General features: G+C 40.3%; 2 protein-coding genes across 3 annotated transcripts in view; both read right to left on the reverse strand.

Annotated features, from left to right (window-relative positions):
* Positions 1-3649: 3649 nt before the first annotated feature.
* Positions 3650-12588, reverse strand: otpa (orthopedia homeobox a). 2 transcript variants are annotated; one of them, XM_043686302.2, is made up of 3 exons: positions 12076-12588; positions 9688-10094; positions 3650-4237 (listed from the first exon to the last, which is right to left on the reverse strand). In XM_043686302.2, exons 2-3 carry the CDS (start codon positions 10090-10092, stop codon positions 3734-3736), a joined length of 909 nt encoding a protein of 302 aa, XP_043542237.1. In that variant the 5' UTR covers positions 10093-10094; positions 12076-12588; the 3' UTR covers positions 3650-3733. The 2 variants fall into 2 exon arrangements, with proteins under 2 accessions (XP_043542237.1, XP_087849694.1); XM_087993568.1 differs by lacking the exon at positions 12076-12588 and adding an exon at positions 10468-10554.
* A 7557-nt stretch (positions 12589-20145) lies between these two features.
* Positions 20146-27740, reverse strand: part of tbca (tubulin cofactor a) — an 83839-nt gene continuing 76244 nt past the window's right edge. The window contains exon 4 of the mRNA XM_043721323.2: positions 20146-20476. Within this exon, the coding sequence (XP_043577258.2) occupies positions 20396-20476 (81 nt within the window). The 3' untranslated portion in view covers positions 20146-20395. The remainder of the gene's footprint in view (positions 20477-27740) is intronic.

Below are 27740 nucleotides of genomic sequence, written 5' to 3' on the forward strand. Positions count from 1 at the left end.
AATTCAAGGTTTGTGGGTGACATAATTTCGGAGGCGTGCAAAAGTCTTTGGTAAATAATCCACTTCGTGTGTATGTTACATAACATTTGGTTAATTTTCAACAATTTAAGTAGATTACGCTCTAATATAATACTTGGTCGAGTTACTTCCCGCTTTATCATTTTAAATGTTACAGCGCTGTGTTCTCCTCGGTCTGATTACGTTATACTTCGAAGACAAATGGATTCTGTTATTACATGAAAATATTTAAACTGGTAAACACATTTTAATTTGAATGCTGTCTTGAATTTAACCCTTCACCTGTATAACTAAATACATAATTGAAACTGCTACGGTATGTTTCAATTTCCTGATCATTCTATGTGAATTGTAAGATCCGTTCCGTCAAACAGTTCAATCTGCCTATTGCATGCTTGTCCCCCAATGATGTGTGGTGCTGATGTCTGGAGGACGGAATACCGCTCTGACCAGGGACGCTTGCCTGCTACCAATATACTGCAGGCGCTTGCCTTGGAGCCTGTGTATGTTTCCCTACAACTATATACTCACTTAAGAAGTGTTCATATCTAAAATTTTTCCAGTGTTGATGAAAGGTTATCATTCTGAAAGGTTAAGTCTGTTTCTGTGTCCCGGCTCGCTGCCTGATCTGATGTATGTTCTGTTTGTATTTCAGACTTCCAGCATCTGCAATATTCACCTTGCTATTGTGAACTTCTCCAGCTGAGGTTTTGCACTTGGCGTTTCAATTCTTATTTTGACTCCATATCAAAATTTGCATGGGGCAGATAATCTAGAGATCTTTCTTTGATTTGAACCCCTTGGTAATGCCACTGCAGCGTATACTGGGACAGTGCCTTGCAACTGTGGGCGCTCATAAATGCAGTTTGAAACCTATTAGCAATGGATCGAAGGTCCATGTGTGATGCAACATAAACCTGCTTGGGTATAGCGTGTAGAGAACTGGAGAAAAACCAAATGAATAGCACAGAAAAGTCAGCTGCCATCTTTATTACTGGACATATAAAACTTGACACTCCAGCATTCAAAACTTATTTGAATACAACACGTGCAAAATCTTCAGAAGGCTGCATTTACACAAGACTGAGGCGAAAACTAAAAAGTGCAAGGAAACTGGTCGGAACTGTGTTTGATGCTTTTGAAAGCAGCGATCTGGAATAACACCCAATTCCTAAATCTCCCTCCACTCCTTTCCCCAACTCCCAATTCCTCATATTCAATTCAGATCTGGTATGCTGGTTACTCACTCTTTATAAAAACGAATTCCACATGCTTTTCACGATCTGGCCATTACCGAATTGGCACCAACTTCAAAAATAATCCCCTTTTATCACTTTCCAAACTTGCGACCTCTCCCAACCAGAAGGACAAGTGCAGCAGATGCAGGAGGACAACACAACCTGCAAGTCCCCCTCCAAGTCACACACCATCCTGACTTCAAAATACCATGTTTCTTGGCTGTTGCTGCGTTAAAAATCCTGGACCTCTCTCCCCTGCAGTACTGGGTGCCCCTACTCCTCAAGGACTGCTGTGGTTCAAACAAAACCAGCTCGCCACCCCCTTTTCCAGGGAAATCAGGGAAAGAGCAGTAAATGCTGGATTAACTGGCGAAGCCCTACATTCCATGAACGAAGGAAAACCAGTGAGGTAAAAATGCCGCCTGTCTTTATATTTTACTCTTGTCACTTGATAGTGAAACACACGTGGAAGGGCTGTGCAAAAACTATAACGTCGAAACTTTGTTTTTCCTGCAATGCATTGCATTTGTTTTTATTCAATTCATTTATTGAATTTCCACAGATCGAGTTTCACTTTTTGAACGCTTCTGACATCTCTAAATACAAATAACTGTACATGAAATCATAGAGCTTTTTTCTTATAAATTCCGTTAAAGGTTTAATACACATTGTGTATTAAAAACATCTTAAAATAATAACCATCACTTAGTTGCTAAATTGGGCAGTGATGAACAGAATGGTAATTCCTATGTTTCTGTGCTCTTTTAACTGTACTCTCCTATTGAATGCATCGAAAGCCCAGCCAACACTTAACCAGTACGTTGTTTTTTTTTAAGTTATGATGTATTAATTTGTCGTTGTTTAATAATAAACATAACTCTGCAATAGCTTGACTAATTTGGAAACAGATTCAGTGCCTTGCTGAGTCGGGCTGTAGATGACAGCTAAAAAGGCACAGAGGATGCTATCGCGTATTATCAGAAAGGGATGTTAAGCCAAGATCACACAATCCGAAAACATGAAGAGAATATTGTATATTACATATTCAAAATGGCAGGATTTCCCCCTCTGTAATGAATAAATTTTAACCCAGCGCAAAAGAAAATCAATAACAGATCAAACATTTATTTGTAAATCTATGTTCAATAAATAAGTACAGACAATAAGTTAAAACATATCACGAATCGACCAATGTATAACCGGTATGGTTATTCTACACAAAAAACATCCTATATCACAGCTTTGATCATTTCGTTCACATGAAACTTCCGCCCAATAGTTAATTCTGACCAGTTCATGCAGGTGAAGATGTGGAGTTTGTACTTTATGTTGGCTCTGGGCTTCGAAATACTCACGTGCACATGGCATGCTGGTGACCTTCCTCTCGGCATGCTGTGCAAGTGGCATTTTTCAACTGAAGGATTTTTCTCATATATAAAAAAAGAAAATCACGCAAGTCATGAGCTACGACCACGGAGAACCGAGTCTCGCAAACGATATAACATAGTGCATTGAGAAAAGAGTATTAATCAGTACACCTTCTTGCACCGCCTTTTTGTGTTACCGCGGCTGCTGTAGTGCAAGACTGAAGTATGTTTCAGTGTGGTCTCTTGATTGAATGGTGAATCAAAACATATGTTGTGCAGTCAATTTGTTAAAAGTGCAGAGGCAACACTGCAAAGGCTAATCTCACATATCTATCTGTCATTGACTATCCAGCCTCTTCTGCAACCAAGGGAAGTGAGTCGTGGTCAATTGAAATGATCATAAATTAGGTATCTTTTGAGGGGTAAGGATATTCAGGGTCATGGAATCCAGGTGGGCAATTGGAGTTGAACTAGTGGTCAGCCAGGACCAGTTTGAATTAGGGGGCAGGCTGGCTGTGTATCTACTCCTGGGGGGGGGGGGGGGGGGGCAGGTGAAGAGTCAGGGGAGCGGGAAAGGGCCCGGAGGTAATGACAGTGAAGTTCACCGAAATGTCCAAGAAGCTGGGCCTGCTGAAGTGTATCAGAGTGATTACATACTAATGAGACATGTGCAGAATACAAACGTGCAGAAATTCAAAGCAAATGAAAGAGAGAAAAAGAAACACAATTCCCCTAAAGTTGGTCAGAGCTCCTTCTTTGTGTGATTTAACATGTTATTGCAACAGGTCAACTCTAGCCATGTGGAAATGTGATTGAGAAAGATGAGGCAGCTCAGAGTTCCAGATCACCGCCACTGACACAGTTCTTGAAGTTGAGTCCATATGGTGTTCACTTTGTCCCTGGTGCCTCGAGTGGGTTCTTTAAATATTAATAATTTTAAAGAGTTTGACCAACCACCCTCCCTCTCCCTCCCACCTGCTATTTGAGTGTGGGTACTGAAGGATGCATTTCAAACCCTGAGTCGACTCCCTGGCTGTTTGGCTGCTGGACAGAAGGTTGGGGAGGAGGGGAAAGAGGGGGGTGAGGGGAGAGCTGCTCAGGGGAGCTGCATTAGGTGAAGCTCATAGACACTGTGTGCTCGAGTGCTTTGCGGCGCAGGGAGGCGATGCTGGTCCCCCGCCACACGTCGCTGTCCGGGGAGCTGCAGAGCTGCGGCGAGCCGCTCGTCACGTTGCCGGGGCCGGCGAGGGAAGCGGGCACCATGCCCGGGAAAGTGGGCTGGTACAGGTGGGACTGCAAGCCTCCGCCGTTAGCGCTGGCCAGGCTGTTGGAGAGCCCCATGGAATTGGGTGGCCCGCCGAGGCTGCACTGGGACAGGGACTGAGCCATGGCCTGTTGCCTGCCCAGGGCCGGGGGCAGCTGGAGCTGCGAGACGCCCACCCCCGCCGTGGCCCAGCGGGTATCGTTGGCGTGGAAGGAGCACAGGCCGTCTCCCATGCTGGCGCCCGGGAACTGAGGCAGTCCAGGAGTCGGCAGCAGCGTGCCCGGCGCACGGAACACATTGGTGGTCTTCTTGCGCTTCTTCCACTTGGCGCGGCGATTCTGAAACCAAACCTGAGGTGGTGGGGATGGGGGGGGGAAAGAAAGGACACACAATTAATGAGAGACATTGCAAAACTCTGAAGAACACCAAGAGCCAAAGGGGAGAGTGTCCAGTAAGAACACAAAACTGAGCTGGATCCACTGTGTGTGTCTATGTGTGCACTGTCTATGTGTGTGTGTGTATGTGTGCACTGTCTATGTGTATGTGTGTGCACTGTCTATGTGTATGTGTGTGCACTGCCTATGTGTATGTGTGTGCACTGTCTATGTGTATGTGTGCACTGTCTATGTGTATGTATATGTGCACTGTCTATGTGTGTGTGTGTGTATGTGTGCACTGTCTATGTGTGCACTGTCTATGTGTGTGTGTGCACATGACAGAATATTCACGGATTGTGGTCTCCCAGTTTGGTTGAGAATACTCCTTCCTTTCCCAGATCATCTCCAGTTTTGACTGACCCAACCCAAACCTCGCCACTGTTCCCCATGCACATGATTCAACCCAACTACGAAATTTCACAGGTACTCAAATAAATTGATGCTACCCACGACTCCCCAGAGAAGGGTGATCATCAGGTTTATAAGTGGGGAGGTGGGTTGTGACTGGGAGTGAGGGAGGAGGGCAGGTTGTCTTCTTTTCCTTGGAACGGCGAGGGCGAAAGGTCAACTCCCGGAAAAAATTACTGCAGATGGGCCGATGACAAAGAGACCATTAGGGGCATCAGCTCAAGAACAACAGGGCAATTTAAGGAAACGATTGTGGGGGGGGGGGACCTTAAAGGCACATTCAGGAAGGCAAACACTTAAAAGTAGAACAAATTTATTCCTCCACATTCAAAATTAAAAAACGTTGCCCTAAAAGGGACCGAGGTAATGTTATCAGTTTATTTTGGAAGAGCGCGTTGAAATTGAAGGAGTTTTTACCACCTATCATATGCCCGTTTTGAACTTTCTGAAACTAAAACAGAAATTGCTGGAGAAACTCAGCAGGTCTGGCAGTATCTGTGGGAAAAAAAGCAGAGTTAACGTTTCGAGTCCGGTGACCTTTCATCAAGTTTCTTTATAACGAATTGATCTTCCAAAGGTGCACAGAACTTCAGATCAACACAAATAAATCTACAATTAACACAGGATGAAATACAATCACATCTTGCAATTTCCATTCGACAGAGGCGGGAAGGAGACAGTCTCACAGGAGGACATTGAAAGATGCAATAAAATCATCTGGGAAGGGGTTTAAACGTAATGGTCGTGAAAAAGGCTCAAATTTGGCAAATCTGCAGAGCGATATTGAGGCACGAGGAATGAACTTGACATTGAAAATGATCGCAACGAATATATGAAATCGAACTGAAACAAAGCGTTTAAAAACATTTTTTTTAAGAAAAGGGAAAGGGCTGTTTTACATCATTTCACGTAAACCGTTAGAAAATCCTGCACATCCAATGAGGTGAGGCACGGTTTCTGGAATTGAAATACGAGCTATCTCTATCTTGATTGAGAAAAGAAGTATTATTCGTCTAATAAAGAATGGGAGATGGGCCAGAAAATGAACCGTACAAAGTATGCGGGATTAATTCAAGCTAATTTTGCAATAGCTCTCAGATAATTTAGAAACCGGGAATATGAAAGAATTAGCACCGTTATTTATCAGGATAATGCAAATCGTACTGGGAGAAGGCTCGACACATCTTGGCCAAGATCAAGTCCTGCAAAAGGGAAAGTAACTGTGGAATTAATCGATACATTAAATAATACTGACTGCAGTCTCGGAAATAAGTAGCTACTTGTATTACAATTAAATTGTTATAGTTGAGAAGGTTACTTGTACAAAATAGACTCCAGATACTGCAATCTGCCTGTTTAGAATTTCATTTTTTACGCGCAAGTTCTGCAATTTTTCTGAGATTCTATCCTCTATTTATTAAAAATAAGCCAGTAAAATGGCCCACTGAGTTTTAACGGATGTGAAATTTTTTTCAGAAAATGTAGTGTTTCAAATGTTACATTTTCCAGGAAACTGTTGGGTTTATGAAGATTTCACTGTAATATTTGCGATGATTAATGCGGAGATTTTGTGTGAAATTTAAAGCTCTCGATGTGCACAGAGCACAGATTCATTCTGCCCAGTCAACCGTGAAATCCCAGCGAAATTCATTACACTTTAATAGTGTTAGAGAAAATGCAATTTCTCATTCCATTAGAAAACTAGAAAATACTTTCAACTTGTCGCCTATTAAGATGTGGCAGGTGACGGGGCATTGCATGTCCACAATATAGAACGACAGGTTACAGGGAGAATTAAAACACATAATTAGGACGGAAAGATGAGATCTCAAGGATCACTGTTCAGCGTTATTTCCCTGATATGGGTTTTATGTAAATAAAGTATTGGAAGCTAATTAATACATGCTGGAGACTAATGATGATGCTGATGATATTGTATTTTATTGCATGATTTGCATTATTTTCACATTGCCATTTAACAAACCATTTCAGACGACAGATGATTCGGAAATGGCCTGCCAATAATTGTTGGTGTGAAATATTTTAAGTAAATAAATGCATTCGATATTTGTGAGGCAGGCGTGTAAACTTATAATCAACACCTTTTGTTCTATATTATGATTTCGAAATAGTTTGGGCTTAAACATTATCCCTATGTATGAGAAAGAGAGAGACTGGCTTGATTTACGCCTTTGTTCATCGGGCTCCTGTGAAGAGAAAAATGATTTATGTTCTAATGCGTTGTCTGTGGAAATTGAATAAACTTTAGATAATGTCTCCTTTGTGGGAAATGACAGGAACGGACTTGATGGTAAACGTTGAGGGGGAAACAAACAATAACACATTAGATTAAGGCAAAGGAGGTGACCTTTTGGGGCAGTTTAGGAGGTGGGTTAGTTAGCAACCCTCTCCAAAACCCCGCATTAAATTCACAACACGGGACTAGCTTTGTCACCTTAGAGAAAATTAACCTGGACGATAGGTTAGAACGAAAATATCTCTAAATAACAGGGTTTAACATTAATGACGCCTCAACATTTCGTGAAAATTCGATTTCAATATGCAACTGAAAGGTTTTCCTCATTAAGTGAGTACATGTGATCATTATCGATGAAACAGCCTGACCAATGTCGGAAATGATATGTGATCATCTTGTACCTGTTTGTTTAAGTGATCAGTCACCGGCTTTCCTCCATTTAGCGTCCAAACTTAAATCTAAGGGTTCAAGGCTAATATTGCAATTTGACATCGCACACACAATTGGAAGGTAATTTCAAACTAAACGCTGAGCTGCAACTAAGCAAATCTCCGTCAACCGGACTTTATTTAAGACAAGAAGACATTAGCCTGGTCTGTGATAAAAGCGCTGTTCATTATTAACTGGGTCCCATAATTGGTTATTGGGGACCTTCAGCTTTGTAGGCGGGAGCCGTTTTATATCAAGTTTATTAGAAACGCTGTGATGTTTTAGCAGTAATCTACACGAGTTCTAATCGTAAAATATTGTAGAGACAGTGCCAAGAACTATTTATAGTGCGTTTACTGATAATATTTGTCAAATTTACACCAGATATTGCTAGTCCTGTTTGGTTATATTTTGCTTTACTATTAAATCCAAAATTTTCGATTTGAGTTCAAAAAGAGCAATCCAGTCTTAAAAATATCTTCTTTAATGTTACACTGGACTTGAATCGTTTGGTTTCTTTTGTTGATCACTAGGGTTTCTGACCGTGCTGCTGAGATGACAAGCTTTCCGTCCAGGTCCACTTGTAAAGATTTGGACTGAAAAGGTGGGAAATTTGCTAATATTTGGTATGTAGTCTTCTACTAGCTGAATGAAAGCCTCAAGAACTTTGAAGTCAGCTTTATTCGCCTTGAATGTAAAAAAAAAGTTTGAGGTTCCCTCTGGGCGCAAACTTTTAAAATGCAATTCTTTACACTTTCCATTATCATCAGATTATAATCGCTATCATTTTAACTGATTGGCCAGCCGCGGTAATGGCCAGTGTCAGCAGTAATTACAGAGAGCCGCTTCGGGTGATTTGCTGATCAAACCCTTCGTCAGAACCCGGAAATCTCACACAAGTCTCCGCGTTTCAAAACAAAGGAGCTTCCTTCTGCTGTTGCCATTCCCGGCTGTCCGGGAGGATACTTCTGTGGGCTTGTATTACTTTAGGAGGCGCGGGACATTGCGCACATTCGTAATTTTTAACAGGCGCCAGTAGCCGAGAGCATATTGAGACGCTCTTTCATCTTAATGAACCCAGTTATGAACTCGAACCCTACATTTTATGCTGTTAAACTACCGGCCGATAATTTAATCTGCAATTTCCATCAGGTACATAATTATTTTGAACGCTAATTTTGAAATAAATCTTCACAAATATTACGTTTTGAGAAAATAAATTTCAACTTTATATGGTTCGATTTGGACTTGGTGTTGAAACTAAAATCTTCAATATTCCATTTCATTTCGGCATGACCATCAAAGTTTGAGTATTTAAATGCCAAGCCCGATAATGGTCTAGTTACTAAATATCTTAACGGCCGCTACCTAAAGGCAAGGCGCCAGAAATAGAAGTTTAGAACAGTATGTTTCAATTCTCAATTCCTTCAAAATTATGCATGGTTTAAAATAGCTTTATCTTTTAACAAGAACTATACATTTGTTGTGGTGCCAGGCGCTCTCTGAAGACGAATCACTCGTTTCACACCTCATCGTATAGTCACTTCGGGAGTACATTTAATTCCTCTGCTTCTGGTTCAGATTATTGAGGTGGCGTCTCCTGTAGAATATGTGGAAACAGTGTAAAGTGGACTGAAATTTGAGGTTGCGTTTGCTAAAGACACCGGGTGCCTTTCAAACGTCTATCTTTCGGGATCCCGCCTTCATTCCTGACTGCATGGCGGGTCGCTAATAACCCGAAACCTTGTCAAATTCTGCTCTCATCTATCTCCTTCGCTCTCAAGATTGCACGAAGGGATGTGATTTTACACATTTGGTCAACCGCATTACTTTGTTGCTGCACCGCCCGGGCAGTTCTGTCCTTTTGTTTTATTTTAACCGGGAAGCGGTTGGATTCTCCCCTACAAGTTTGCAAGTTCCTTCACCCCCAAAGCAAGGTTAAGGAAATGTAAGAAGCGAGAGATTAATGTGTTCAATGCAGCCACAGAATTACATCATGTCATCTTAAGAACTCTGGAATACCGGAGAAAATGACATTCAAGCAACAGTGAGATGGTGAAGTTAATTCCCCGCTTGATTATAGAATGGGACAGCAGGGTTCACTTAGTTTGGAAGTCGGCTGGGAATTTGATTGGGATACTGCAACCTGGTTAAAGATACCCTTAAGGAAAGAAGGGTTTGCACACTTCATAAACGTGTTTCCAATGTGGTTGTTCCCGCAGTGCCCCTCTCCAGCCCATCTGGCTGTGTTTTGAGGGCATGTTCTTACCTGCACTCTGGATTCGGTGAGGCCGATGCGCAGAGCCAGTTCCTCTCTCATGAAGATGTCCGGATAGTGCGTCTTGGCGAAGCTCCTCTCCAGTTCGTTGAGCTGAGCCGGTGTGAAGCGGGTCCGGTGCCTCTTCTGTTTCTGCTGGCTCTGTTGTTGCTGCTGCTGTTGCTGCTGCTGCTGTTTGTCCGGGTCTTTGCCGCTGCCTGAGCCCCCACCGCCGCCTCCTCCTCCCGGGTTTGATCCGGCCGAGGTGATGCTGTCCCCGGGAAGGAGAGTCGCACCTTCCACCGTGTCTGAGCCCGGAGGGCAATCGCCCGGGTGACCAGGCTCGGAGCCCCCGGGTCCCATCCGGCACTTCACCGCCTCCCGGTGCCCGAGAAGTTCAGCCGCCGCCTCCTTCATCCCTGGGAGACAAAAATGGAACAAAACCAATAGAAATCAGATCGGCATCCACACACACACACGCAAAAAGAGAGAAACATAAAGTGAGGATAAAAAAAACTTTCAATCAGTTGTTAACAAGTGATAGGTTTTCCGAACTGAAAGAACGAACACAATTCTATTAAATTGATTCTAAATCAAATTATTGCAGTAATTTGAAACTAAAATAATTACTTTTAGATAGAATTAACTCATTTTCGTTGCATTAAAGCGGAATAACGAAGAGCCTATGAGTAGGAAGCGGCAAGCCAGCAGCCCCCGGTGGTTTCGTTCCTACAGAGAGGTCTCTACATATTTTTGGGGGATTTTGGAAGGGACTTTTGCGCCAACACTCACCCAGGCGAGCGTCCAGGAGGTCGGCGTGAGAGAGCATGGCGCACCGCTCCAGGGTGATGAGAGTGCCCTAAAAACCGGAGAGGTTTTTTTTAAAAATACAAAAAAAACTACAAATTTCTGTTTGTTGTAAAAGGGAGTCTCTTGCATTATAATCTCCTTTAGAAGGACGGGGTGGTGCTTAACACTTGAATGAGCCCATGAGCAGCTCCAAATCAGGGCCAATCAAAACTCACCGCTGCAAATGTCAGAGCAAAGTGAGACTCCATTACGCATGCCTCAAGGCAGCTTCAGTTCACCCCCCCCCCCCCCACCACCACCACCCCTCACCCAACCAGTCAGAAAGCACTCGGAACATTTACAATTCTATTTCTGCTTTCTAAATCTGATTTATTAGCTTTCAACGTCAAATATTATGCCTTTAAATGACCTGTTCTAATTTGGATAATAGATACAAACCAAACATAATAAAGCCAATATTACAGGAATTATATTTATCTGACTATACCTTATCTGCTCACTTTCTTTTCCTGTGCCTTAATGTAATCTATTATAATGTAACCATAGTCAAATATTAAGGTTGCTACAATTACATAACATATCAGACCTGCACATTTACGAAAAGGCTGGAATCGGTTCCCCACCACATTATATGCCTGGAACTTACATATTTTCAGAACTAAATCGGGCGGAGGAATTCAGCACCCACTTCTTCCCACCCCCCCACCCCCCCCCAACCCTGCGCCAAACCTTCCCAAGCCCAAGCGTAACGTGATTTCCAAAATGTTCTGATTTTTCTCCAATTGGGTTTGCAACATTCACCCGTAATAATGATGTACCAGAAGGAAGCTCTTGGTTGTAACAAGTATGTTTGCAATCAAACACTTCACAAGTGTTCGACTTTGGACATATTTCTGAAAACTTACGGACGAGGTACAAAATTAAACCTATGTATGGGGGTTGTGAGGGTGGGGGGAATCGGCAAATTGTCAATACTATGGATTTTAACAATTTACTCGCCGCTTGAGCGGTTTGCAGAACTGTAAAAACACGTGAAGCCATCCGTTTCTAATCTTCTGAATTCCAAAATCAGCCAACAACAAAGTTTCTGTTAGTAATATATTTCAAACCAGAGTAATTTTCAAGATCATTAGGCATTTATCTAATTAGTGCCAAATCTATAAGCTTTTATTACGATTATTAAAACAAAATCAGTATAAATGTGCACTAATTTGCTACTGGTTTAGACTGGGCTGTCAACGGAAAAGATCTGCTGTTGTGAATATCAGTGGAAATAGAGAGCAGGTTACAGAGTAGATGTAATTGGTGTATGAACTAGTCCATCTAAATAGTATTAGTACTAGGGAAATCGTATCTCTTAAGACGTTTAGTTTAACACGAGAAAACATAGTGTAAGATGCGTAACAAGGCACAATTGAGACTGATGTACCTCATTGATACAATTCATCTAGATTGTGATTGATTTTTTAAAACAAAATTGATGCAATTAAGAGAATTTATTAAGTGGTAATAAAAGTCCAAAACTGGCGTTATATAAAGTCAGTTAAAATAAGGTAGAATAAGCTAATTGTGCAGCAAGTTGACTCTCACCATCTATTAGAAAGGCCTAAAAGCAGATTCGAGAGTGAGCTTTGTAAACGCTCTGTGTAGTGAGGAGCAGACAAAGGAGGCGCCGAGACGCAGATTGTGCATTTTTGTTCTTTTCTCTGCACCTTGCCTAGATTTATTCAATTCTGCTTTTAGACACGTCAATCTTCAGAATGAATGTGAGTGGATAGGATCCTTGGCAGAGCGTTTTCATCCTGATATCGGGCAGACACACAGGCTTCCAAGACGGGACTCCAGATTCGAGTTTGGTGCCTGCTCCTTTCAGTCCACACGGGATGGTCTCCGAACTCTCGGTGTGCATGTGTACACGTCAATAAAATTAGGAAACCAAGGTGAAGCGGAACCTGGGGAAAGATGAGCAAGCTACTGTTAGAAGAAAATAAACCTTATCACTGCCAGAGGAAACAAACAAAAACAACAAAAAAAAAATCACGGAGTTCAGTTGTCCAGAGCCGGCAGCTGCAGCCTCAGGGAGAGACTCAGGTGTTTGAGCAGAGAGCCTGGTTAAATGTATTATTATCATCGCATTGTTATAACGTGGTTAATGGAATAGAATGTCAGAAAGGAGCGTTTTGCTTTCATTCTGTAAACGCATTTCTGGTTATTGCCCGTGCTCTTCTTTTTCTATACGCCTTTTCATGTCAAATTGAGACGGTATCTGGGTATGAAAATGTATCGACTTAACGCTCCAGTTAAGTATATTTTCCGTTATAAAGAGATCATTGGTTTTATTATTCGTTGTTTACTGCGGCCTGGTAATGGCAGCCGGGTGATTGATACCCTGCTGCATTTATGACTTCTTACAGCGCTGTGGCGTCTCAGGTCGGAGCAGGCAGAGAAACATTTAATGCAGGTTTGAATCCAAACTTGGGCAGGGGAGAAGGGGAGTGGTGGGGGATAGTGGTTGGGGTGGGGAGGTTTTGGGGGAGGGGGGCAGTTGGTGTGATGGGGAACTCTGAGCTTGTTGCTACCAAAAGGGAGAGTAAAACAGGTAGTGACAAGCCACGCAGAAAACTGTAATGATTCACATTGGCTGGGGAGAAAGTTTAAAATGCAGACCAATTCGTTAGCTCGTCGTTAAAAAAAAAATACAATTTCTCTGTAATATGCAGTTCCTCCTTATAGATAGAATTAACTGGAACAAGTCTCCTCCAAAGAAACAGAATAGATTCAGTCCTAACAATATTAGTGTTATTCCATTTTATGCTGAATTCTGTCTCATCTGCGTTTATGAAGACACGACTGCAAGAGAAGAAATTGCTTTAAAAAGATTTGGGTGGATCTGATAGTTGCTACACGGTTCCTTGCGATGGCGATGGGGAGAGGCGGTTAAAATTATTGTCACTAAACAAAACAAAAATCACTTAGCAAATAAGTTGCAGGCAGAAATCGAGGCGAAGAGAGTCGAAACATAACTTACCACACTTTGGCGGAGACGGGTTCAATGTAGATTGCTATCTGCTCAACCTCAAAGAATTGACGGCGACCGGGTGTTTGTAACGCTCTCCGAAGCAACATCTTACCTAGGCGCTGGGGGGACAGCTCCAGTCTTGTCAGAATCGAGTTTTAAAATATAGAGCCGGGGATAAAGGAGCTCTTTACAGAAGCGATCGGTAAATTTTAAATAGGTTTCAAATTGTTACTCAGACCAAAGGCAGCAGTGAACTAGCTGTCTGGATACATATTGGTTGCTCGTAATATAATTTATTTATTGAGTTTGTTTCTTATGGAACACAAAGATTCAATTTTATACAAACACAACGCCGTTAGGAACCAAACTAGAGAGAAAGCAGGATAACGTGGAACATGAATTCTTGTAGCTTTTTTATCATCGAGATTTGAAACTTGACATTTTTTTGGATGTTAGGTTAGATTACCATTTGCTGGTGTCCCTATCTGATGATGGGATGTTGAATTTGTTACAAGAAGAACAGATGCGTTTACCAACGTAAACTACTGCCGCTATTCTGGGTCTACTGTCCTCTTAAGTGGATACTCGGAGAATCCACAAGTTCGATCTTTCATCAGTTACAACCAGCTAAATTTCGAACGGCGTAAATTCTGCAGATGGAGCAGGAGACACAATTGATTATAAATATTAAAGTTTCCAGTTGACACATAGACCCGCAGCAAACCTGCCAACACTTTGGAAAGAATTGACTTAAACGTTATTGGCCAAATGTAATATTTTTTAAAAGTGTGATGAAGAAAACGACTTCAGTGAAAATAATGACGGTGTGGAAATATATTTCCTGACTGTATCAACGTACTGGCTGTGTCTTACTGAGAAATGGCCAAGCAAATAATTCACATTAATAAACGGATTATAAACTGTTGTGGGAGTTGCAGAAATCGCCCATGCTTCTAGTCAGATGTTCAGCTATTTCTTCATCTGCTTTTGCTTAGGCAGGGCGTCCTGGTTTGATTCTATGTTTGTTTTTTATATATATATATAAATTGCTTATTTCGACCCCTGGCGTTTGAAATGAAGAGTCCACTGCAATAATTAACGATCGCACATTTCCTTATTTTCTTGCCTGATGAGAAGAATCAATTTTAATTCGCCGGCAAATTAGAGCAATACCTTTCTGTGTCATTCGGTTACATAAAACAAGCCAGTGATTGGGGTGGGGAACTTCTATATAGTTTATGCAAAAGCCGGTAAGTAAACACCCGCAGATAAAAAAAAACCTTGTAACGATCATAATTTTAATCCTTTGAAAATGTGGATATATAAAACTTTAATTAGCCAAAAACTTCAAAGGCGCCCGCAGCGTCCTTTCTCCCTCCATTTGTTTCTTAACAAGATACTGATAATAAGAACACATCAATCTTTTCCCCAAATAAATAAAAATAGACAAACAAACAAATTCGCCTCGAACAAGTTAATGCGGTGTATCTGAGTGGAAAGTAGATATTTTCACGCATTCTGGAGATGAGGATAGACTTTTAATAATATCACAAAAAAACAAATGTAATTCCAGCAATTCTCAGCTCGGTTAGTTAATATTCTAACACCGTACCCCGCTCTGCTTTTTAAAAGCCAGTTAGTTCCAGAATATGACTGTCATTCAATCAGGGACCTTTCGATCCGCGTTCGTTTATTATTTGGCTATTCCAGAAGTAATATGGCTTATTTTACAAGGATGATTTTTGTTGACTTTTTTCCAACTGAGCTAATTCGGGCGTCTATATTCACTCAATTAGAGAATTCTAAAGAGAAAATCGATCTTCCATCTACAGAAATGCCAGGTTAACAAATTAGATTCTTGTTTCGTGCAGGTGATTTTGTGAGAGCGCAGACAGTTCATGAATTAGAAGTAATAAGTTGTTTGTGTGGATGTTTTTTTTTCTCTCTCTCTCTCTTTGCCGAAGCCGGGAGGATGGAGCGGGGCGAGGGGCGAGCTGCTCTGCCGGATCAGGCAGTTTGAACCTCTGCCTCGCCCCGCATCCCACCGTCGCTAAATCTTCTCAGCATCCTTCAATTAAGGGGCGCCGCGTCCCCGAATGTCTTTCGCTTTTCAATCGTGATTCAGCCAAAAGAAATATAATTATGGCTCCAAATAAAATAATCAGCATTGAAGAGCGATTTCGTTAATGAGATGGAGCGGCTGCATGTCACGGAGTATGGGGGTCTCATTAAACGCTGGTAATGAGGCTGGATTGTGGAGCAGGCAGAACAGGAGGGTGCTTTCTTTATAAAAAAAAATTTAAAATATAAAAAATCCAACGTTTAGCAAGGGAGTCGGACAAAAAAAAACAAAGACATTCCAATTTAAGAAACATTACACTCGTGATGTTATAGAATGCTAAAGGGGGTTCAACCCAAATATTAGATTTTTCCAAATTGGAAATTTACTAGGCGGCGTCTCTGGAAGGAACTTAATGTCACTCACTACCAGGCTGTGTGTGAGAAAGAGAGAAGATCTTGGAAAAAACTCTTGTTATGAGCAACCTGTGCAATCTTTGGCACTGCTTCAATTGAATTTTGCTGGTTTGAACATTTTGCCATCAGGTTTGCTCTGCTATCGATTTCGCTCGGACTGACCTAATTTGCTTGAATTTTGTCCAAGTGACCCAGTTCCTGGCTCTTGCCCAAGAATTTGGTTTTGGTTTTATTGGTGTCCACGCTCTGGATGATGGAGGTCGAATGCGCTTTACGATTTTGCAGGCCTATTGTGCATTTCTCCTTGGTCAGAATGAGCAGGTGGTACCAAAGTCTGTGTCCAAGCCTCCAGTTTAATCCAATAGCTGCGCATGCCATTGCGAGAGACAGATACCAAACCCCTCATCAACTTACATTTATCCCGCATATTAAATACAGTGAAGCGTCCCAAGGTCTTTCACACATTATCAAATACAATTTGACAGAGACCAACATAAAGATGCATTGCTACAGGTGACCCAAAAGATTAGATTATAAATAGAGAATTATTGGAAAAATGGAGAAGTAGAGGTTTTAAAGCGATTAAATATTTGAAACTAATGATATAAACTTTAAAGCCCAGGCAGGACTGGGAGCCATCAGAGCGCAGGGATCACACCACGTGGCCTCAGGTCATTGTTTCCAGAATTTATTGAATAATTTATTTTACACAATTGCCCCTGAAATCTGCATCGCTGTCAATTACACCGATGTCAGATACATTCGATTCACTAAAAGTATTTTTTGCACTTCAAACATTGAAATCAGGATCCAATGTGGGGGATAAAAAGGCGAGGTAAGGACGCTAAGGATTTCAAATAGTTGATTTTCCATGCCGGTAGGAAGGCAAGATAGCTCCAAAGTTGTATCGTTTCATACCTCGGCCAGTAAAAGACTGGAACATACACAATACATTTGTAAAAACTCAATTTGTTTAATCAGTCCACATCATTATGACAGCTCGAAAAGTTTATAATGCTAATCGGTAAAGCAAAGTAGTACAGAGCTAGGACCAAATATATTATTCTAGTAAGACAGGAACTATAATAATACGAAACTGCAGAAACTGAATCTATGAAACTGCACCAGAGTACCTGATCGAGGGATCCTCTTTTTCGTAGCGAGCTGCCTTGTGTATTAGTCTACGCTACACGTTTACTTGGCTAAATAACTCCTTTCTGCCCATTACATCCATTCTCTTCTAAGAGTCATTTTGTTCGAAAATGTTGAAAAGTCTGTGTTGTAATATGTAAAGTCAGCCGGAGTACATCGCATGGTATGCCTGCTTAGCACAAAAGGACACTTGCACACCGTGCAATGCCAAACTGCTGCATCCTCAGTATTTCTACTTCAGCTCCTCTCTGGAACAGGTGGGCTCAAAAATTCTTTGGAAGAATCATCGAAATTCATTTTAAAGCTGAAATCAATTCGCAGAGGTAATTATGGTGGAAACACTGCATCACATTTGGGGTCTTCGTACGCAATTAATTATAAAACCTATAAAATTCCTAAAGATATAGATTAATAGTCAGGTCAAAGTCACAGACGGTTTTAGATGCAAATAAACGAACAAGGTCAAATATTTTCCAAAAGAAACTTTCAGAAAGAATTAAGGTAACTGATACTTATAACTTGCAACCTGCAAAATTGGGACACGTGCTTTATACTTCAGCTCTTTTGAGTATTACTCCTTTGAACACTTTCCTTCAATGTTCAGATGTACTTATTTTGTCACCCTCACCAAGATTTTGGATAAACTGAAAATGCATTCCCATGAACAAATAAAAATAATTGTAAGTGTTTGTCACTTGCTACCCAGCCACAATGTACCATAGGACAGTTAAGAATTTGGACGAAGATATGACATGAAGATTAGATTAACATAAACAGATGTGGTTTAACCACCGTGAGTTGTCAAGTTAAAATTTGTGTACTCCAACAAAATCATCCTGAATAGGAAAAATGGATTTTTAAAAAATAAAACACAAACTGCTTATTCAGATTCCCCTTTTTACTCACCTTGGTCATTGAGTGCAACAACCTCATTGGTAGCCAAACTTTAGGACTGATCATTTGTATTTGTTCCCCTCACTTTCCTCCTCCTCCATCTTGGCATACCTTGGTTTCAACACACTGTCTCTCACCTCATACCAGACATCAAAATCTAGTTCTCCGACTTTAAAGTGTCAACTAAAAGATTGCAGAGTCGAGTACTACTGCAGAGCTTGTGCACATTGAAGGAACATTGCACCATTAGTGGCACAGTGGCTAGCATCACTGCCAGAGACCTGGGTTTGATTCCACCCTCGGGTGACTGTGTGGAGTTTGTACACACTCTATGTTGGTGTTGGTCCTCTGAGTGCCGTGGTTTCCTCCCATAGTCCAAAGATGTGGTGAGGTGGATTAGCCATGGGAAAGGGAGGGCTATGGCAGTGGGGTGTCCTTCAGAGGGTCAGTATGGACTTGATGGGCCGAATAGCTTGCTTGCACACTAAGGATTCTATCAACAATGTTGCTAGGGGTTGGAGTCACACATAAGCAAGATCAAAAAGGAAGGCAGATTTCCCTCGAGAGAGGACATTTCTGAACTTGATATCTTCTGATGACAACGAACAGTAGTTACTTAGTCATTGCTAAGAGAGCTTTTAAAAGTGCAGATTTTAATTAGTTCAAATTTCATCATCCACCATGGTGGGATTAGAATCCTAACCCCAGAACATTAAAACAGGCTCTTGATTACTAGTTTAGTGGCATTACCACAGTGCCAACATCTAAGGAGAGCAATAAATAACAACTTTCTCAACTCTGCTAACAAAATCAGACTTTATTAAAATTACTGTTTTACAGGAGAAATCAGTGATGTGCTCCAGACATCAAATTGCCATCTTATATTTCTCAATATTAAGCAGGCAGGGCCAATGCTGCTTTCATCAATTAGTCATGAAACTTTGTTAAGATTACCAAATAAGCAATAGATAATGGTCTTGTTGATTGACCTGTGTAAAGGAGGCTCAACCTCCATTTCAAATAACTTAAATACTTCACTTTTGCAGCACAAGTTAAATAGTACTGATAGCCAAACTAGCTGATCTTTTCATCATTCAGTGTGATAAATTTCATGTTACACTGGACTGTTATACAACTGTTAAATATAGAACAGCTATTATGTAAGTAGAGGACATATCATGCTGTGAAATGAGATTTTTTCAAGCAAGTTGTCATTGATTTTACTGGAGAATATGGAGGTTTATTTAAATAACCAAATTTGATTTACATTTGTTTGATATAGTTACTTATGTATTGTAATTTAAAAATATATTTAAAGTGTGATAGCATGATATTTCAACAGGTTGGGTGGCCTTTTTCCTAATGTGACAAACCAATATTTTTAAAAATCATTCAAAATAAGTTCATGAGGCAAGTAATCTTGCATGCTCCATGTTTGCCTGTGAATCAGAGAATTTGGAGATTTATAAACTGATGTAACAGTAAAACAAAAATGTCAACTATCACTGATGTAAGTATTACTTCTACAGCCAGACTGTATTGCTACAGGCGCAGGTTGCCATATTACAAAGACAGTACTTATACAGTACAGCATAAACCTAACAGGTCCAAAGTCATTGCCCTTGCAACAGGTTACACTCAGTGAAAAAGGGACAATGTGCATGGCTACTGGACAAATTTATAAACATTCAAGAATATTTTCAATCTTATGAAAAGTCACGGTTCCTAAGTAGGTCACTGCAAAACCTGGCAGTTTTGTGTATACAGACTTATGCTACAGCTGTTTGTACACAGCTCAAGAAGTGCAAGGCTACTTAATACATCCTGCTTGCAGTCAGACTGAGACCAGTCTTACATGGTGCTTTCACTTCGATATTAAGTGGTTAGAGTAGTACAAATCAAATCCTGAAAACAGACAACATAGCAGTTGTGGACTGCCTCAGTTCCTGAATAAGTTGTTTTGTAGAGAAATATTGCCAGCATGCTTGGCCAATGATGTAGCAGCTGCTAAAAATACAACTATCAGTTGCCAGACCACAAAATGTACACTCACTTTATCCGTCAAGTTAAAGTGGAACAACAGACATTTTAATGTTAGATGCACACATAAAATAAGACAATTGTCAGCATGTACTTTTATTTAAAGTTTCATTATTTCATCATGATGTAGCACAAAATTTGTTTGGGTACACAATCTGTTGTGCAATGTAAGAGAACTCAGATTACACAGGGTTCATCCATCAATCCCAAGCATAATAATAACAGGGTCATAATGCCTAAAACTGAAATTTGGGGGATGGAGTGGGGTGAATGGAATGGACAGTGCAAATACTTATAACAAAACAAAACATCATAATTAAGAAATAGGGTCTAGGCTTCTAGTTTGATTGATCCTATTGTGGCCTGGGCTTCCTTGTATTCCTCAGTGTCTTCCAATTCTTTCTCGCTTTCCTAGAGCAGGAAGAATACAAAAACAGAATGTTTTCATTTTTGCAAATACTTTACTGTTATGCACTAATTCTTTAATCAGTACTCAAACTAATAGTTTTCAATACACAAACTATACAATGATGTAGAACTAGTTCCTTTGACAACTCATGGTCATATCCAACTTTAAGTTATATTTGCTGTGGGATTTCACATCATTAAAATTTTAGGAAGCTTTGACTAGCCATAATTACATCAGAGCTAGGAGCTGAAATGGCTTTTACAGAGTGTAAAAATGGTCAATTGTTTGTCATGACACAAGAGTACTTATGAGAAGGGAGAAAGATTGTATGATAAGGTCCTAGGGAGTGTTGCTGAACAGAGACCTTGGAGTGCAGGTTCATAGCTCCTTGAAAGTGGAGTTGCAGGTAGATATAATAGTGAAGGCGGCGTTTGGTATGCTTTCCTTTATTGGTCAGAGTATTGAGTACAGGATTTGGCAGGTCATGTTGCGGCTGTACAGGACATTGGTTAGGCCACTGTTGGAATATTGCATGCAATTCTGGTCGCCTTCCTATCGGAAAGGGATGTTGTGAAACTTGAAAGGGTTCAGAAAAGATTTAGAAGGATGTTGCCAGGGTTTCAGGATTTGAGCTATAGAGAGAGGCTGAACAGGCTGGGGCTGTTTTCCCTGGAGCGTCGGAGGTCTTAGAGGTTTACTAAATTATGAGGGGCATGGATAGGATAAATAGACAAAATTTTCCTGGGGATAGAGAGTCCAGAACTAGAGGGCATAGGTTTGTGGTGAGAGAGGAAAGATATAAATGAGACCTAAGGGGCAACTTTTTCACGCAGATGATGGTATGTGTATGGAATGAGCTGCCAGAGGATGTGGTGGAGGCTGGTACAATTGCAACATTTAAGAGGCATTTGGATGGGTATATGAATAGGAAGAGTTTGGAGGGATATGGGCTGGGTGCTGGCAGGTGGGACTAGATTGGGTTGGGATATCTGGTCGGCATGGACGGGTTGGACCGAAGGGTCTGTTTCCATGCTGTACATCTCTATGATTCTATGACTCTAATCTACCATTAAATAAAGATTCAGCATAAGTTCTGAATCGAAAGATTTCTACTTGGACAGGGAGTACTCCAACTTAATATCCTTGTTGGGGAACTATGGTGCAGTACTGCAGATGACAATTACTTCAGATGCCTGAAATTTTAGAAAAAGTATTATGCTCATTATCCTCAACCAATTATCAAACAAATGTACGGATCTTTGTTTTTAGTGATCCATCGGCAAAGTTTTAGAATCTACGTTCTAATTCTGAAATACACATGACAACACTGAAGGCACAGGAAATCAAATAAAATATTAATATAAGAGAGAAAAAAAGCAAAAAAAGAGTTAGGATAGAAATTAGTAAAAACAAAAAGGATTCCCTAATGAAATCTGGTTAAGTCTAATAACACACAACAACCAGGAATGAAACCATGGGTTTTTCTTATGGTTGTAATGAGCTAGCTGATTTTAGTCAGGGTTGCTTCAATTGGTCATGGTATGTCAACTACCCACATACTCTTATCTTAACTGTTATTTACCAGCACCTATTACAAAGTCTAAAATAAAAGAAATGGCTACTCCAGGGGAAACAAAGGAAAAAAAAGAGAATGAAGAAAAGGAGAAGGCCAAAGTTGGTGACATTTAATATACTCTGTTTATAGATATTTCTTAAGCAGCATTGGGTCATTATTGACATAAGGCTGCTCCTACCCTCTGAACAGCTTTTTTTTTAAGATTAGATTAGATTACTTACAGTGTGGAAACAGGCCCTTCGGCCCAACAAGTCCACACCGACCCTCCGAAGCGCAACCCACCCAGACCCATTCCCCTACATTTATCCCTTCACTTAACACTATGGGCAATTTAGCATGGCCAATTCACCTAACCTGCATATTTTTGGTCTGTGGGAGGAAACCCACGCAGACACGGGGAGAATGTGCAAACTCCACACAGTCAGTCAGTCAGTCACCTGAGGCGGGAATTGAACCCGGGTCTCTGGTGCTGTGAGGCAGCAGTGCTAACCACTGTGCCTCCGTGCCGCCCAGCTTTATTACTGAAATGAGTGTTTCTTTCAGCATCCATACATTAGTAAAAGATTGTGAGCAATTTTAGTTTCCTTATTTAAAGAAGGACATAAATACATTGAAGATTGTTCAGGAGAGGTTCACTGGATTGATACCTAGAATTAATGGTTGTCTGAGGAGGAGGGGTTGGACAGACTTGGTATGCTTCTGTCGTGAGTTTAGAAGATTGGGGGTGACTTGGTTCAAGTGTCTTAAATGGTCTTGACAAAGTGGATGCGGTAAGCTTGTTTCCTCTTGCGGTTGAGTTCAGAACTAGGGGTCACTGTTTTAAAATTAAAAAGGTTTCATTTTCAGGACCGATAAGGAAAATATGTTTCTTTCCGAGGGTTGAGAAAGTTTGGAATTTGCTACCGGTGGTGGTGGAGGTTGGGATGCCAAATGTTTTTATAACAGAGGTGGGTGAATTCTCGTCAGGCAGGGGCATTTAGGGGCATTATCAGGAATGTGAACTTTGAAACAAACAGGTCAGCCATGATCTTATTGAATGGAGGAGGTGGCTCAAGGCACCGAATAGTCTACTTCTGGTCCTATGTCATATAAAAGACTCAGTAAGAAGTCTGTAGCCACTGAAACATTATGGGTTCAGTTTTTAAATTCAACTGAAAAAGGTAGTGGATTAAGCAGAGGAGAAAAAAAAACTGAGAAATATGAAATCAACCACAGAGAAAACTTAAAAGGTTAACTTTTAAAATCAAGCAAGCCTAATGGTGATCATGATTATTTTAGGAAATGATACAGTAATACTAGACCAATATACCAGTTTCCAAAGGCTGATATGCATGTTACAACACTTTTATTAGATTTATTTATTAGATTCACTACAGTATGAAAACAGGCCCTTCGGCCCAACAAGTCCACACCAACCCTCCAAAGAGTAACCCACCAAGACAGATTTCCCTCTGACTAATGCATCTAACACGATGGGCAATTTAACATGGCCAATTCACCTGACCTGCACATCTTTGGATTGTGGGAGGAAACCGGAGCACCCGGAGGAAACCCACGCAGACATAGGGAGAATGTGCAAACTCCACACAGACAGTTGCCCAAGGCTGGAATCGAACCCAGGTCCCTGGCACTGCGAGGCAGCAGTACTAACCACTGAGCCACCGTGCCGTCCCTTTCACTCGTAGCTTTGTTAAAAACTGCATTTTTACCATCTGCCCACCAAAGACTTGCACTGAATACCAGAAAGCTGCTGTATTTTTCATGTTGCATGTAAATGAAATTCAGCAGATATTTAATCTACTAATTAGGAGACCACCTTCCCTTTTAGCAAAGGGTAAGCATGATCCGTTACCAACCATTGGTTAAGGAAATGTTTGCCCCCTTCATTCATCCCCTTCAATATCCCATTTCCTGCACTGTAGCATTATTAGTTTGCATGGTCAACAACTTGAGCTGAAGTATGCACGTACTAATGGCAGGTACAGATGCCTGTTGTGACAAAATTTGGCCCAATGTATTTCAATAGTTAAATTGAAATAGTTAAATTGAAATAGTTAAATTGAAATAGTTAAATTGAAATAGTTAAATTGAAATAGTTAAATTGAAATAGTTAAATTGAAATAGTTAAATTGAAATAGTTAAATTGAAATAGTTAAATTGAAATAGTTAAATTGAAATAGTTAAATTGAAATAGTTAAAAATCTGTTTCAACACTTCCAGCTGATAAAGTTTGCAAAGAAAATTTGAAATACATCTGTATTCTTCTATGTTCTATATTTCCACAAATCCTTCTACGTTTTCCAGGTGTAAGAAAGTTTTAGTAGTCATGAACATACAACTAAAAAGTTTAATTGCATTAATGTTTGAGAGATGTCTTGGTTAGCTACTCTCATTAGTAAGGAAACATATTGTAGCTATACTGCCTGCTAGATGTTTATTTTCTTACAATTATCAATTTGAACACAAAACAGAGTTCAACACCTCAAAGCTTAGAAACAAAATCAGCTTGGCACCAGTCTCAATTATACTGCAGTTGATGAAAAGTTGGAGCTGTACAAGCTCCTTCTTCCAGAAGGTTTCACAGCACAGTAAAAACAAATATCAAAATAAATTACTTCAATGTGATTATAATGTTTTCAGTTTGCATTGCTGCCATATAAGATCTGCTAAAACGTGGCTGCCCTATTAAGTTAATGCAAGGTCCTGACCATTGCCAAGGTAGCCAGCGTTAACTAGACCAGCAGTGAGATGCCATTAAATTGCTCCCATCATCTTTGGTGAAGCAGAAGGAAATCATTTAGGCTTTAAATTGAGCAGATATAAAGATTAGAAGAGGATGGAGTTTGTGGCACTTGTAGGCCGCCAGCTAATAAAGACAAATGAAAATACTAGTTTTAATTTTTAGCAAAACTAATGAAATCAAAATGCCATTTAGCTAAGGTTTGCCCACTTTTAGGATTCGATTTTTATCCAAGTTAAGAAAATATTGCTGAACTAGAATAATCTGCAAAATGAAGTTCTTTTTTTCCACCCAAAATTATAATATGATATACTGAACATTTACAGATCAAAAAAAATAGTTCCCAAAATGCCAATTCTGTTATACACAAAGTTATTTTCAAGAGATGTCAATAGGACTAAAAGACTCACTGCAGCTAATCTCATACACCAATGGCAATGAATTTAAAATGCACTAGAGTAAAATCTTAGTCTAATTTCTCTAAAATATATAAACATAGTAGTATAATTATAGTAGAGAACTAGGATGTTTAGAAACAGTTGTTATCAATTTTTTCTTAAATCTTTTATTTATTATCGATTCAGAGACTTTATCCAAGCAAGCATTCTTTAATAAACTTAACTCCCATACCATTTACATTGTCATTAAAATGGGACTTATAAAATAAGTATAAAATCAGGTATATTTTGTAAAAGTACTTTAAGTGCAATTTTCCAAAATGAATATAAATTGCATTGCCTTCTACTGTTGATGTAGAATCTACTGGTTATCTTTTGTTTAAAGTGTAAATCCCCAACCAATTCAAATAATAAAATACATCTTATTGCAATTTTATTGTGGAATGTACCGTAAATTAATTAAACATTAAGGATCTCTAGATAATGCAAATGAAGTCCCACAACTATAAATTAAGTCACATTTGACTGTTGCACACTTCATAACTTGCTGTAAAGCAAAGACTCATACTCATTTGCATTACAATGTTTTCCAATGCAAGTCATTCATCTCTACATATGCAGGAAAGATTATGAAAAGAACAAAACAAAGCTTTCTTTACGTTATATCAATTCAAAAATATGAAGAGACAAAAAAAAACACCTTCAGTAACCATCTTCTCTGTATGCTTGCATAATAGTATTGATTGAAGTAACTACCGGCTAGCCATTATGAGGACAAAGTCCTCTCTTCACACAGAGGACACTCTCTACCATGTTGCACTAGCACAATGCTAAAAAGGGAAGATATAGACAGAGCCAGCAGCTAAAAACTGGGCATTCATGAGTTGCTGTGGGCATCAGCAGAACTGTATTATGCAACCTCAAGGCCAGAATATCCCTTAGACAGCCACAGTCACCACCAACTTGCCCAAGTTAATGACAGGATAGGCATTAAATGCCAAAATACCCACATCACTTGTACAAAAACAAAAATACCAGCAAGCCAGGGGATCAAACCTGGTTCAATGAGTGTAAAGGAGCACACCAGAAGCAGCACCAGACATACCTAAAATTAAGTGTAAATCTAGTTCAGCTACATCACTGGACTATACGCATTCATAAGCAGCACGTGCTAAACAGAGCTTAGCAACACCACAACCATCAGATCAGTTAAAATCCCTGCAGTGTGAATTATGAACAATTAAACAATGAACATGGGGAAGCCCCTCAAGGAATAACCTCACACCCAAAGATGGTGGAGCTCAGCATGAGGGCAAACATTTCATCAGAAATGCTGAGTGCATGATCTCACTCTCCAGATCCCCACCATCTCAGGAGTCAGTCTTCATTAATTTCATACATTCCATATGATATGGTTGATCAATCCATCTACATGGGCCTCTGATAAAGAGAGAGATGGCCTCAGTATCCTGAATTCAAAAGACAGGTCAGATCCAATCTGGAAAACTACTGCCTCAGAGTCTACTCTTGATCATGAGCAAAATTATGACAGGCAGAGTTATCAAGACCATAAGATGATGAGATATAGGAACGGAATTAGGCCATTACAGGGTTCAAAAATGCTCATAATACTCCAAATGTGGTCTGACAAGGATCTATACAGCCTCAGCAGTACACTCCTGCTCTTGTTTTCTAGCTGTCTTGAAAGAATGCTAACATTGCATTTGCCTTCCTAACAGCTAACCAAACCTGCATGTTAATCTTAAGAGAACCCTGAAATAGGACTCCCAAGTTCCTTTGTACTACCTTTGAGCATTTCTGAAACCTGCATCTATGAAAGGATATGACGACATTGTAGGGAGTCTATTGGTCAGAGGGGGTTTGTAAGAATGATCCCAAGAATGAAGGGTTTGTACTTTAGATTTCTGAAGCCTTTTCTCATTTTGAAAAGAGTTTACACCTCTATTCTTCCTACTAAAATGTATAACTTATACTTTCCCACATTGTATTCCATCTGCCACCTCTTTGCTCATTCTCCTGACCTGTCTATGTCCTTCTGCAGCCTTCCTACCTCAACAGTACCTGTCCCTCTACCTTTATGTCATCTGCAAACATAGCTACAATACTCAGTTCCTTTGTCTAGATCATTTATTGCAGTTCCTTTAGCAGAGTCATAGGTTAAACTATTTCCAATTGCTTCATTCTCAGATGTTGACGGGGATGTGTGCTGATGACTTCACTGTTCAGCCTATTTGTAACTCCTCAGATTAAAAAAAACATGCGTTCCCACTGACAATAAGCAAAACATGTACAACATTCAGGCATTTGTACCATCCCTAAGAATAGAAAGTCTAATCACCTCCTTGAGCTTGTGGGGTTGGTGTAGTTGTAGTGTCCCTAGATCTGAGCCAAGGAGGTGTAGGTTCAAGTCCCACCTGCTCCAGGAGGTAGGTCTGACTACACCATCTTTACATTTGAAGGTTGACAAGTTCCCACACCCTGAAAGACTTCATCCTAGAATCTTCAAAAAGGTCAATGTATTAGAGTCAATA

Source organism: Chiloscyllium plagiosum, unplaced genomic scaffold (assembly GCF_037043375.1).
Source record: "Chiloscyllium plagiosum isolate Xiang-an unplaced genomic scaffold, Cpla_swu_hap1 HiC_scaffold_2, whole genome shotgun sequence".
In the NCBI taxonomy this organism is placed as follows: Eukaryota; Metazoa; Chordata; class Chondrichthyes; order Orectolobiformes; family Hemiscylliidae; genus Chiloscyllium; species Chiloscyllium plagiosum.